Consider the following 13,648-nt stretch of genomic DNA (forward strand, 5'->3'; position numbering starts at 1 on the left):
GTTTCCTGGTGAAGGCCCACATCAAGAAACAACCGGAATTGAAATTACAAGATTTTGGAGCAAATTGGCAAAAGCAGAAGGGTGCAATTGCGGTCAGCAATTTGGGGCGTTCCTGTATGTGGGTATTCCTGCATCTGCAGGAGCCCTTTACTTTTTATCAATTTTAAACGAGGACTCCGGAACACAGCAGACGTAGTAATTCCCACATACAGGAACGCCCTAAATTGAGGGCCGCAATCACACAATTGGAGAGAAAGCAGTGACGCGAATGTCTCTGTACAGTTTTCGGCTCCATCCAACTGCTGAGCGCTAATAACGTTTGCTGCGTTCAACTACTAGTCGGATCTAGGGAACTCAAATGTTCGACCTGCTGACTGACTGAACGCAGCACGTGTATAACGATAACCAGTTAGCAAGTTGGAAATTTGCGAGTTCCCACTCGCATGTGAACATGGCATAAAGCCAGCCAGCCACATCAACGTAGTTCTGACAAGTCGTCGACTGCTTGCACTTTTGGATGTATTTTTTTTACTAGCTAAATCCACAGATGAATAGCCTGTCGTAACATCAAAGACATTGCTTTACAACTATAAATTAATGTTAAAACATCAAGATCGATGTCATGGAATAGTCAGTCGTCTGTTGTTTTGAAGTAGCTAGCCTAGCGTTAAGGCTGGGTGTGTAATGTCAGCTAGCTACGACGACTTTAGCAGTTAGCTACGTTTTTCAAAGAAAAAGAGGTTGCTACCGTTAACTAGCGAATAATAAACCACATACTGGGTTGCCTAACGTTAGTTCGCTAGGCTAGTTATCTAAAACGTTAATCGGTTGGTTTTCTGTTATTCCTTTGGATGCGGAAGATGGCCCAGTCACCGGTTGCGGTGCAAGTGCCTGGGATGCAGGTAAGTGGAGGCCTCCCAACTTTTTTCAATAATAACCATTTTACGTTAAATAGCTTTCTTGCATTTAGTTGAGTAACGTCAGTTCGCAAGATTGCAGGGCGTTGCTAGTGTGTAACTTCATACCTAGGTAGTTAACGAACGTTAGCCGCTGTAGTTAAGTTACTTTGCTAACTTAGCTAGTTTTGTATCCAGTTGGTGTATTGTTGCTAGACCGTTTTGAGGGCATGACACAAATCAATTAGCTAACCAGCTTTTTGAGCACTCGGGTATATGTCGGCAGTTCGCGGGAAGGAAGGACACGTCTGTCAACGTACGTTTAGCTACATGTACAATCATAATTGGATGTTAAACTGATAATGGCAGTACTAGGCCGAGTAACGTATGGCAATAGTCATGTACACACTTAACTCTGCTTATCGTAATGTCAAAATCAAAGTAAGCATACAGACAATTAAAACCCGTGAATTATTAGGACATGTAACTAAACTCGACACTTGAAACAGCGTTCCAGCGGTGTATTTGATCTGCGCATGTGCCAGCACCGGTAGCGCAAAACTTCGTGACCTATGCTTCCCAGTCAAAACAGTTCGCGCATATATTATGACGACGTTTGTGTTCGTTTTTTTTTGTGTTCGGTAGGGTCCTTTTTTTTCTTGAGGCTTGTCGAAGTTTTGGTAGCCAAAGTCAACTCCCCGTTCATCGGTGATTGGTCGACAGCAGGGATTCTTCAATTAAGTGTTTGTAGTTCAATGACGGATGAGACTTCGTTCACATTTGATCACGTGAGAAATATTTAAACAAACAAACCAAATGGTTAGATGTAAAAATTGAACATGCGAAAGAGAAACTGATGACACTGCCACTGACATGCCAAAACTGCAAATGGCAGGTCTGGGTTAATTGTGTGAATTATTCATTCATTTCTCTGCCTGTTTTTTTATTTTATTTTAATTTTATATTTGCAATGCATCAGTGCAGCAAGGTATCAATTTAGCCAATGTGATCATATCACACCAGAGCTAGGCTACATGTCACTCTTGCCATTCAAACATCCCCTCCAGTTCATTGCCAATTTATAGTGCAATATTTAAACGTGTGTTGGGGGAAAGTGTATTCATCACCAGCATTGCTTCACTAAAATTGATCAATGGCTGATCATTAGGCTATGGACAGGCTGATCATTAGGCTATGGACAGGCTGATCATTAGGCTATGGACAGGCTGATCATTAGGCTATGGACAGGCTGATCATTAGGCTATGGACAGGCTGATCATTAGGCTATGGACAGGCTGATCATTAGGCTATGGACAGGCTGATCATTAGGCTATGGACAGGCTGATCATTAGGCTATGGACAGGCTGATCATTAGGCTATGGACAGGCTGATCATTAGGCTATGGACAGGCTGATCATTAGGCTATGGACAGGCTGATCATTAGGCTATGGACAGGTTGCGTGCATGTTTCTATTTTCTAATAGTTGTCTATTGTCTCTTTATCCTCGTCAGTGGTGTGAAGTCGTTTTTTGTGGTATCTTTACTTTGCTTTACTATTTATATTTTTGCAAACTTTTAGTTCACTACATTCCCTGCAATCTCCTTGACTCCCAAAATTACTCGTTACATTTTGAATGCTTAGCAGGACAGGAAAATGGTCCAATTCACACACTTATCAAGAGAACACGTGGTCATCCCTAATGCCGCTGATATGGTGGACTCACTAAACACAAATCCAATTAATTTATATAGCCCTTCGTACATCAGCTGATATCTCAAAGTGCTGTACAGAAACCCAGCCTAAAACCCCGAACAGCAAGCAATGCAGGTGTTGAAGCACGTTGGCTAGGAAAAACTCCCTAGAAAGGCCAAAACATAGGAAGAAACCTAGAGAGGAACCAGGCTATGAGGGGTGGCCAGTCCTCTTCTGGCTGTGCCGGGTGGGGATTATAACAGAACATGGCCAAGATATTCAAATTTCATAAATGACCAGCATGGTGAAATAATAGGTCTGGGACAGGTAGCACGTCCGGTGAACAGGTCAGGATTCCATAGCCGCAGGCAGAACAGTTGAAACTGGAGTAGCAGCACGGCCAGGTGGACTGGGGACAGCAAGGAGTCATCATGTCAGGTAGTCCTGAGGCATGGTCCTAGGGCTCAGGTCCTCCGAGAGAGAGAATTCTAGAGAGCATACTTAAATTCACACGGGGCACCGGATAAGACAGGAGAAGTACTCCATATACACTGCTCAAAAAAATAAAGGAAACACTTAAACAACACAATGCAACTCAAAGTTAATCACACTTCTGTGAAATCAAACTGTCCACTTAGGAAGCAACACTGATTGACAATACATTTCACATGCTGTTGTGCAAATGGAATAGACAACAGGTTGAAATTATAGTCAATTAGCAAGACACCCCCAATAAAGGAGTGGTTTTGCAGGTGGTGACCACAGACCACTTCTCAGTTCCTATGCTTCTGGCTGATGTTTTGGTCACTTTTGAATGCTGGCGGTGCTTTCACTCGTGTGGTAGCATGAGACTGAGTCTACAACCCACACAAGTGGTTCAGGTAGTGCAGCTCATCCAGGATGGCACATCAATGTGAGCTGTGGCAAGAAGGTTTGCTGTGTCTGTCAGCGTAGTGTCCAGAGCATGGAGGCGCTACCAGGAGACAGGCCAGTACATCAGGAGATGTGGAGGAGGCCCTAGGAGGGCAACAACCCAGCAGCAGGACCGCTACCTCCGCCTTTGTGCAAGGAGGAGCACTGCAAGAGCCCTGCAAAATGACCTCCAGCAGGCCATAAATGTGCATGTGTCTGCTCAAACGGTCAGAAACAGACTCCATGAGGGTGGTATGAGGGCCCGACGTCCACAGGTGGGGATTGTGCTTACAGCCCAACACCCTGCAGGACGTTTGGCATTTGCCAGAGATCACCAAGATTGGCAAATTCGCCACTGGCACCCTGTGCTCTTCACAGATGAAAGCAGGTTCACATTGAGCACATGTGACAGACGTGAGAGTCTGGAGACGCCGTGGAGAACGTTCTGCTGCCTGCAACATCCTCCAGCATGACCGGATTGGCGGTGGGTCAGTCATGGTGTGGGGTGGGGTGGCATTTCTTTGGGGGGGCCGCACAGCCCTCCATGTGATTGCCAGAGGTAGCCCGACTGCCATTAAGTACCGAGATGAGATCCTCAGACCCCTTGTGAGACCATATGCTGGTGCGGTTGGCCCTGGGTTCCTCCTAATGCAAGACAATGCTAGACCTCATATGGATGGCCCACAAAGATCTCCGCCACGTCACAACCCAAGCTGGGGGCGCCAACCCAGACAGGAAGATCACATCAGTGACTCAACCCACTCAAGTGACGCACCCCTCCTAGGGACGGCATGAAAGAGCACCAGTAAGCCAGTGACTCAACCCCTGTAATAGGATTAGATGCAGAGAATCCCAGTGGAAAGAGGGGAACCGGCCAGGCAGAGACGGCAAGGGCGGTTCGTTGCTCCAGAGCCTTTCCGTTCACCTTCACACTCCTGGGCCAGACTACACTCAATCATATGACCCACTGAAGAGATGAGTCTTCAGTAAAGATTTAAAGGTTGAGACCGAGTTTGCGTCTCTCACATGGGTAGGTAGACCATTCCATAAAACTGGAGCTCTATAGGAGAAAGCTCTGCCTCCAGCTGTTTGCTTAGAAATTCTAGGGACAATTAGGAGGCCTGCGTCTTGTGACCGTAGCGTATGTGTAGATCTGTACGGCAGGACCAAATCAGAGAGATGGGTAGGAGCAAGCCCATGTAATGCTTTGTAGGTTAGCAGTAAAACCTTGAAATCAGCCCTTGCCTTGACAGGAAGCCAGTGTAGGGAGGCTCGCACTGGAGTAATATGATCAAATTTGTTGGTTCTAGTCAGGATTCTAGCAGCCGTATTTAGCACTAACTGAAGTTTATTTAGTGCTTTATCCGGATAGTTGGAAAGTAGAGCATTGCAGTAGTCTAACCTAGAAGTAACAAAAGCATGGATACATTTTTCTGCATCATTTTTGAACAGAAGGTTTCTGATTTTTGCAATGTTACGTAGATGGAAAGAAGCTGTCCTTGAAACAGTCTTGATATGTTCGTCAAAAGAGAGATCAGGGTCCAGAGTAATGCTGAGGTCCTTCACAGTTTTATTTGAGACGACTGTACAACCATTAAGATTAATTGTCAGATTCAACAGAAGATCTCTTTGCTTCTTGGGACCTAGAACAAGCATCTCTGTTTTGTTTGAGTTTAAAAGTAGAATGTTTGCAGCCATCCACTTCCTTATGTCTGAAACACAGGCTTCTAGCAAGGGCAATTTTGGGGCTTCACCAGGTTTCATTGAAATGTACAGCTGTGTGTCATCCGCATAGCAGTGAAAGTGATTATGTTTTCGAATGACATCCCTAAGAGGTAAAATATATAGTGAAAACAATAGTGGTCCTAAAACGGAACCTTGAGGAACACCAACATTTCTAGTTGATTTGTCAGAGGACAAACTGATATCTTTCTGATAGATAAGATCTAAACCAAGCCAGAACTTGTCCGTGTAGACCAATTTGGGTTTCCAATCTCTCCAAAAGAATGTGGTGATCGATGGTATCAAAAGCAGCACTAAGGTTTAGGAGCACGAGGACAGATCTAGAGCCTCGGTCTGATGCCATTAGAAGGTAATTTAGAACCTTCACAAATGTAGTCTCAGTGCTATGATGGGGTCTAAAACCAGACTGAAGCATTTCAAAAACATTTTTATCTTCAGGATGGCAGTGAGTTGCTGCGCAACAGCCTTTTCTAACATTTTTGAGAGGAATGGAAGATTCGATATAGGCCGATAGTTTAAAAAAATAATAATTCTGGGTCAAGGTTTGGCTTTTTCAAGAGAGGCTTTGTTACTGCCACTTTTAGTGAGTTTGGTACACATCCAGTCGATAGAGAGCTGTTTTATGTTCAACATAGTTTAGTTGGAATAGGGTCCAGTGTGCAGCTTGAAGGTTTAGAGGCCATGATTATTTTCATTATTGTGTCAAGAGATATAGTACTAAAACACTTGTGTCTCTCTTGATCCTAGGTCCTGGCAGAGTTGTGCAGACTCAGGACAACTGAGCTTTGAAGGAAAACGCAGATTTAAAGAGGAGTCCGTAATTTGCTTTCTAATATTCATGATCTTTTCCTCAAAGAAGTTCATGAATGTATTACTGCTGAAGTGAAAGCCATCCTCACTTGGGGGATGTTGCTTTTTAGTTAGCTTTGCGACAGTATCAAAAATACATTTCAGATTGTTGTTATTCTCCTCAATTAAGTTGGAAAAATAGGATGATCGAGCAGCAGTAAGGGCTCTTCGATACTGCACGGTACTGTCTTTCCAAGCTAGTCGGAAGACTCCCAGTTTGGTGTGGCGCCGTTTCTGTTCCAATTTTCTGGAAGCTTGCTTCAGAGCTCGGGTATTTTCTGTATACCAGGGAGCTAGTTTCTTATGATAAATGTTTTTAGTTTTTAGGGGTGCAACTGCATCTAGGGTATTGTGCAAGGTTAAATAGAGTTCCTCAGTTAGGTGGTTAACTGATTTTTGTCCTCTTGACGACCTTGGGTAGAGCCAGAGAGAATCTGGAAGGGCATCAAGGAATCTTTGTGTTGTCTGTGAATTTATAGCACGACTTTTGATGCTCCTTGGTTGGGATCTGAGCAGATTACTTGTTGCAATTGCAAGCGTAATAAAATGGTGGTCCGATAGTCGTGGATTATGAGGAAAAACATTAAGATCCACAACATTTATTCCATGGGACAAATCTAGGTCCAGAGTGTGACAGTGAGTAGGTCCAGAGACATGTTGGACAAAACCCACTGAGTCGATGGTGGCTCCGAAAGCCTTTTGGAGTGGGTCTGTGAACTTTTCCATGTGAATATTAAAGTCACCAAAAATGTGAATATTATCTGCTATGACTACAAGGTCCGATAGAAATTCAGGGAACTCAATGAGGAACGCTGTATATGGCCCAGGAGGCCTGTAAACAGTAGTTATAAAAAGTGATTGAGTAGGCTGCATATATTTCATGACTAGAAGCTCAAAAGACTAAAACATCTCTTTTTTTTGTAAATTGAAATTTGCTATCATAAATGTTAGCAGCACCTCCGCCTTTGTGGGATGCACAGGGGTATGGTCACTAGTGTAACCAGGTGGTGAGGCCTCATTTAACACAGTAAATTCATCAGGCTTAAGCCATGTTTCAGTCAGGCCAATCACATCAAGATTATGATCAGTGATTAGTTCATTGACTATAATTGCTTTTGAAGTAAGGGATCTAACATTAAGTAGCCCTATTTTGAGATGTGAGGTATCATGATCTCTTTCAATAATGACAAGAATGGAGGAGGTCTTTATCCTAGTGAGATTGCTAAGGCGAACACCGCCATGTTTAGTTTTGCCCAACCCAGGTCGAGGCACAGACACTGTCTCAATGGGGATAGCTGAGCTGACTACACTGACTGTGCTAGTGGCAGACTCCATAAGAGCACCCCTCCAGCTAGGATGGAGTCCGTCACTCCTCAGCAGATCAGGCTTGGTCCTGTTTGTGGGTGAGTCCCGGAAAGAGGACCAATTATCTACAAATTCTATATTTTGGGAGGGGCAGAAAACAGTTTTCAACCAGCGATTGAGTTGTGAGACTGCTGTAGAGCTCATCACTCCCCCTAACTGGGAGGGGGCCAGAGACAATTACTCGATGCCAAAACATCTTTCTAGCTGATGAAGCTATGTTGCGCTTGGTAACCTCTGACTGTTTCGTCCTAACATCGTTGGTGCCGACGTGGATAACAATATCTCTATACTCTCTCTACTCGCCAGTTTTAGCTTTAGCCAGCACCATCTTCAGATTAGACTTAACGTTGGTATCCCTGCCCCCCTGGTAAACAGTGTATGATCACTGGATGATTCGTTTTTAAGTCCAATACTGCGGGTAATGGAGTCGCCAATGACTAGGGTTTTCAATTTGTCAGAGCTAAGCGTGGGAAGCTTCGGCGTCTCAGACCCCTTAACGGGATGCATCAAATGCATCATTTGTAAAATTAACTATTTTTCATAAAATTGTACAGTTATCTTAGCTAGTTGAATTGCTAGCAGAATTGTTTACTTGTTGCTAAGCAGTTGCTAGGGACTCTCCTGTAAGAAGCTAGCTAGCTTACAAAGAATAACAACAAAAAGTTGTTATTCTAGTTAACAGAAGAAAGGAAGACTAAATAAGGACAAAAGAAGGACAGAAGAAAAAGGAAAAGAAAGAGGACAACAAAGTGAAACAGTCAGCACTTCTATTGCAACTTCGTATTTCGTCGTCCTAACATAGTCTACACTGCTATCTGCCCAGCAGCTAGCCAGCTAGCAAACGTCCACCATCTACCGAATAGCAGCACTGTAGAAACTATTACACTCAACTGAACGACTTGATTAGTGTAGTGTTAGCTAGCTACATAGTTGTCTTTGCTGTCTACGTATCCAAGATAATTGTGTAGTTTAGAGCGTGTAGTCTTAGAGTGATTATCTTAATTTACCGAGGTTAGCTAGCCAGCTATTTGTCGTCCTTAACGTAGGAGACTCTGCTAGCTAGCCAACAGCTAGCCAACGTCTACTGAATAGAACTTCCGCACTCAACAACCCGGTCGCATTCCGCTTCGCTCCACAGGTAGTATCACATTTTTCATTTCATTTCTTTACAGCACAACGGTTTGATTTGTTTGATCGTAGCTAGCTACATAGCTAGCTACATAGCCGTCTGTGTATCAAAGATAATTGTGTAGTCTAGAGCGATTTTCTAGGTTAGCTAGCCAGCTATTGTCGTTCTTTTAACGCAACGTAACGTAATCAACACTGCTAGCTAGCCAGCTAGCCCCCGAATAGCAGCACTGTATAAACTATTACACTCAACGGAACGACTTGATTAGTGTAGTGTCAACAACGCAGCCACTGCCAGCTAGCCTACAAAGTCAACAACGCAGCCACTGCCAGCTAGCCTACTTCAGCAGTATTGTATCATTTTAATCATTTTAGTCAATAAGATTCTTGCTACGTAAGCTTAACTTTCTGAACATTCGAGACGTGTAGTCCACTTGTCATTCCAATCTCCTTGCATTAGCGTAGCCTCTTCTGTAGCCTGTCAACTATGTGTCTGTCTATCCCTGTTCTCTCCTCTCTGCACATACCATACAAACGCTCCACACCGCGTGGCCGCTGCCACCCTAATCTGGTGGTCCCAGCGCGCACGACCCACGTGGAGTTCCAGGTCTCCGGTAGCCTCTGGAACTGCCGATCTGCGGCCAACAAGGCAGAGTTCATCTCAGCCTATGCCTCCCTCCAGTCCCTCGACTTCTTGGCACTGACAGAAACATGGATCACCACAGATAACACTGCTACTCCTACTGCTCTCTCTTCGTCCGCCCACGTGTTCTCGCACACCCCGAGAGCTTCTGGTCAGCGGGGTGGTGGCATCGGGATCCTTATCTCTCCCAAGTGGTCATTCTCTCTTTCTCCCCTTACCCATCTGTCTATCGCCTCCTTTGAATTTCATGCTGTCACAGTTACCAGCCCTTTCAAGCTTAACATCCTTATCATTTATCGCCCTCCAGGTCCCCTCGGAGAGTTCATCAATGAGCTTGATGCATTGATAAGCTCCTTTCCTGAGGACGGCTCACCTCTCACAGTTCTGGGCGACTTTAACCTCCCCACGTCTACCTTTGACTCATTCCTCTCTGCCTCCTTCTTTCCACTCCTCTCCTCTTTTGACCTCACCCTCTCACCTTCCCCCCTACTCACAAGGCAGGCAATACGCTCGACCTCATCTTTACTAGATGCTGTTCTTCCACTAACCTCATTGCAACTCCCCTCCAAGTCTCCGACCACTACCTTGTATCCTTTTCCCTCTCGCTCTCATCCAACACTTCCCACACTGCCCCTACTCGGATGGTATCGCGCCGTCCCAACCTTCGCTCTCTCTCCCCCGCTACTCTCTCCTCTTCCATCCTATCATCTCTTCCCTCTGCTCAAACCTTCTCCAACCTATCTCCTGATTCTGCCTCCTCAACGCTCCTCTCCTCCCTTTCTGCATCCTTTGACTCTCTATGTCCCCTATCTTCCAGGCCGGCTCGGTCCTCCCTCCCGCTCCATGGCTTGACGACTCATTGCGAGCTCACAGAACAGGGCTCCGGGCAGCCGAGCGGAAATGGAGGAAAACTCGCCTCCCTGCGGACCTGGCATCCTTTCGCTCCCTCCTCTCTACATTTTCCTCCTCTGTCTCTGCTGCTAAAACCACTTTCTACCACTCTAAATTTCAAGCATCTGCCTCTAACCCTAGGAAGCTCTTTGCCACCTTCTCCTCCCTCCTGAATCCTCCTCCCCTCCCCCTCCTCCTCCCTCTCTGCAGATGACTTCGTCAACCATTTTGAAAAGAAGGTCGACGACATCCGATCCTCGTTTGCTAAGTCAAACGACACTGCTGGTTCTGCTCACACTGCCCTACCCTGTGCTCTGACCTCTTTCTCCCCTCTCTCTCCAGATGAAATCTCGCGTCTTGTGACGGCCGGCCGCCCAACAACCTGCCCGCTCGACCCTATCCCCTCCTCTCTTCTCCAGACCATTTCCGGAGACCTTCTCCCTTACCTCACCTCGCTCATCAACTTATCCCTGACCGCTGGCTACGTCCCTTCCGTCTTCAAGAGAGCGAGAGTTGCACCCCTTCTGAAAAAACCTACACTCGATCCCTCCGATGTTAACAACTACAGACCAGTATCCCTTCTTTCTTTTCTCTCCAAAACTCTTGAACGTGCCGTCCTTGGTCAGCTCTCCTGCTATCTCTCTCAGAATGACCTGCTTGATCCAAATCAGTCAGGTTTCAAGACTAGTCATTCAACTGAGACTGCTCTTCTCTGTATCACGGAGGCGCTCCGCACCGCTAAAGCTAACTCTCTCTCCTCTGCTCTCATCCTTCTAGACCTATCGGCTGCCTTCGATACTGTGAACCATCAGATCCTCCTCTCCACCCTCTCCGAGTTGGGCATCTCTGGCGCGGCCCACGCTTGGATTGCGTCCTACCTGACAGGTCGCTCCTACCAGGTGGCGTGGCGAGAATCTGTCTCCTCACCACGCACTCTCACCACTGGTGTCCCCCAGGGCTCTGTTCTAGGCCCTCTCCTATTCTCGCTATACACCAAGTCACTTGGCTCTGTCATAACCTCACATGGTCTCTCCTATCATTGCTATGCAGACGACACACAATTAATCTTCTCCTTTCCCCCTTCTGATGACCAGGTGGCGAATCGCATCTCTGCATGTCTGGCAGACATATCAGTGTGGATGACGGATCACCACCTCAAGCTGAACTTCGGCAAGACGGAGCTGCTCTTCCTCCCGGGGAAGGACTGCCCGTTCCATGATCTCGCCATCACGGTTGACAACTCCATTGTGTCCTCCTCCCAGAGCGCTAAGAACCTTGGTGTGATCCTGGACAACACCCTGTCGTTCTCAACTAACATCAAGACGGTGGCACGTTCCTGTAGGTTCATGCTCTACAACATCCGCAGAGTACGACCCTGCCTCACACAGGAAGCGGCGCAGGTCCTAATCCAGGCACTTGTCATCTCCCGTCTGGATTACTGCAACTCGCTGTTGGCTGGGCTCCCTGCCTGTGCCATTAAACCCCTACAACTCATCCAGAACGCCGCAGCCCGTCTAGTGTTCAACCTTCCCAAGTTCTCTCACGTCACCCCGCTCCTCCGCTCTCTCCACTGGCTTCCAGTTGAAGCTCGCATCCGCTACAAGACCATGGTGCTTGCCTACGGAGCTGTGAGGGGAACGGCACCTCAGTACCTCCAGGCTCTGATCAGGCCCTACACCCAAATAAGGGCACTGCGTTCATCCACCTCTGGCCTGCTCGTCTCCCTACCACTGAGGAAGTACAGTTCCCGCTCAGCCCAGTCAAAACTGTTCGCTGCTCTGGCTCCCCAATGGTGGAACAAACTCCCTCACGACGCCAGGACAGCGGAGTCAATCACCACCTTCCGGAGACACCTGAAACCCCACCTCTTTAAGGAATACTTAGGATAGGATAAAGTAATCCTTCTCACCCCCCCTCCCCCCTTTAAAATATTTAGATGCACTATTGTAAAGTGGCTGTTCCACTGGATGTCATAAGGTGAATGCACCAATTTGTAAGTCGCTCTGGATAAGAGCGTCTGCTAAATGACTTAAATGTAATGTAATGTAAATGTAAATTGTCTGAGTGTGCCTGTACTTGAATTGCTAGGGGGCTGGCCCACGTGGGGGAAATGGCACAGCTTCCAGAATAAGAAAATGGTGCCGTCTGCTTTGCTTAATATAAGGAATTTGAAATGATTTGTACTTTAACTTTTAATAATAATAATAATAATATATGCCATTTAGCAGACGCTTTTATCCAAAGCGACTTACAGTCATGTGTGCATACATTCTACGGATACCGAAGTGTATTTAGTACCAAATACTTTTAGTTTAGTAACTTTCTATTAAGGTATCTACAGTGCGTTGGGAAAGTATTCAAACCCCATGACTTTTCCCACATTTTGTTATGTTACAGCCTTATTAAAAATATAACTTTTTATTTATTTTTTACATGCACTCAATCTACACACAATACCCCATAATGACAAAGCGAAAACAGGCTTTTAGAAATGTTTGTAAATGTGTGTGTATATATAAGTATGAATACTTTGCTATGAGACTTGAAATTGAGCTCAGGTGCATCCTGTTTCCATTGATCATCCTTGTCCACCTGTGGAGTCCACCTGTGGTAAATGTAATTGATTGGACATGATTTAGAAAGGCACACTCCTGTTTATATAAGGTCCCACAGTTGACAATGTAAAAACCAAGCCATGAGGTCGAAGGACTTATCCGTAGAGCTCCGAGACAGGATTGTGTCGGAACAGATTTGGGAAGGGAACCAAAACATTTCTGCAGCATTTGAAGGTCCCCAACAACACAGTGGCCTCCATCATTCTTAAATGGGAGAAGTTTGGAACCAAATTTCTTCCTAGAGCTGGCTGCATGGCAAAACTGAGCAATCGGGGGAGAAGGGCCTTGGTCAGGGAGGTGGCCAATAATCCGATGGTCACTCTGACAGAGCTCCTCTGCAGAGATGGAAGAACCTTACATAAGGACAACCATCTCTGCAGCACTCCACCAATCAGGCCTTTATGGTAGTGACCAGACAGAAGCTACTCCTCAGTCAAAAGGCACATGACAGCCCACTTGGAGTTTGCCAAAAGGCAACCTAAAGACTCAAGATTCTCTGTTCTGATGAAACCAAGATTGAACTCTTTGGCCTGAATGCCAAGCATGGTGGTGGCAGCATCATGATGAGGGGATATTTTTCAGCGGCAGGGACTGGGAGACTAGTCAGGATCGAGGCAAAGATGAACGGAGTAAAGTACAGAGATCCTTGATGAAAACCTACTCCAGAGCGCTCAGGACCTCAGACTGGCGTGATGGTTCACCTTCGAACAGGACAACGACCCTAAGCACACAGCCAAGACAATGCAGAAGTGGCTTCAGGACAAGTCTCTGAATGCCCTTGAGTGGCCCAGCCAGAGCCGGACTTGAACACGATCTAACATCTCTGGAGAGACCTGAAAATAGCTGTGCAGCGACACTCCCCATCCAACCTGACAGAGATTGAGAGGATCTGCAGAGAAGAATGGAAGAAACT

At 46.1% G+C, this 13,648-nt stretch overlaps 1 protein-coding gene across 3 annotated transcripts in view; it reads left to right on the forward strand.

The window, feature by feature from the left end:
- The first annotated feature begins 438 nt into the window (after positions 1–438).
- LOC124005807 (serine/threonine-protein kinase 26-like) overlaps positions 439–13,648 on the forward strand; it is a 28,607-nt gene continuing 15,397 nt past the window's right edge. For 2 of the 3 annotated variants that reach the window (XM_046315375.1, XM_046315392.1), the window contains exon 1: positions 439–902. In XM_046315375.1, coding sequence (XP_046171331.1) covers positions 852–902 — 51 coding nt within the window. In that variant the 5' untranslated portion in view covers positions 439–851. The remainder of the gene's footprint in view (positions 903–13,648) is intronic. The other variant, XM_046315383.1, reaches the window with a different exon arrangement.

The sequence above is a fragment of the Oncorhynchus gorbuscha genome, linkage group LG02 (genome assembly GCF_021184085.1).
Source record: "Oncorhynchus gorbuscha isolate QuinsamMale2020 ecotype Even-year linkage group LG02, OgorEven_v1.0, whole genome shotgun sequence".
Lineage (NCBI taxonomy): Eukaryota > Metazoa > Chordata > Actinopteri > Salmoniformes > Salmonidae > Oncorhynchus > Oncorhynchus gorbuscha.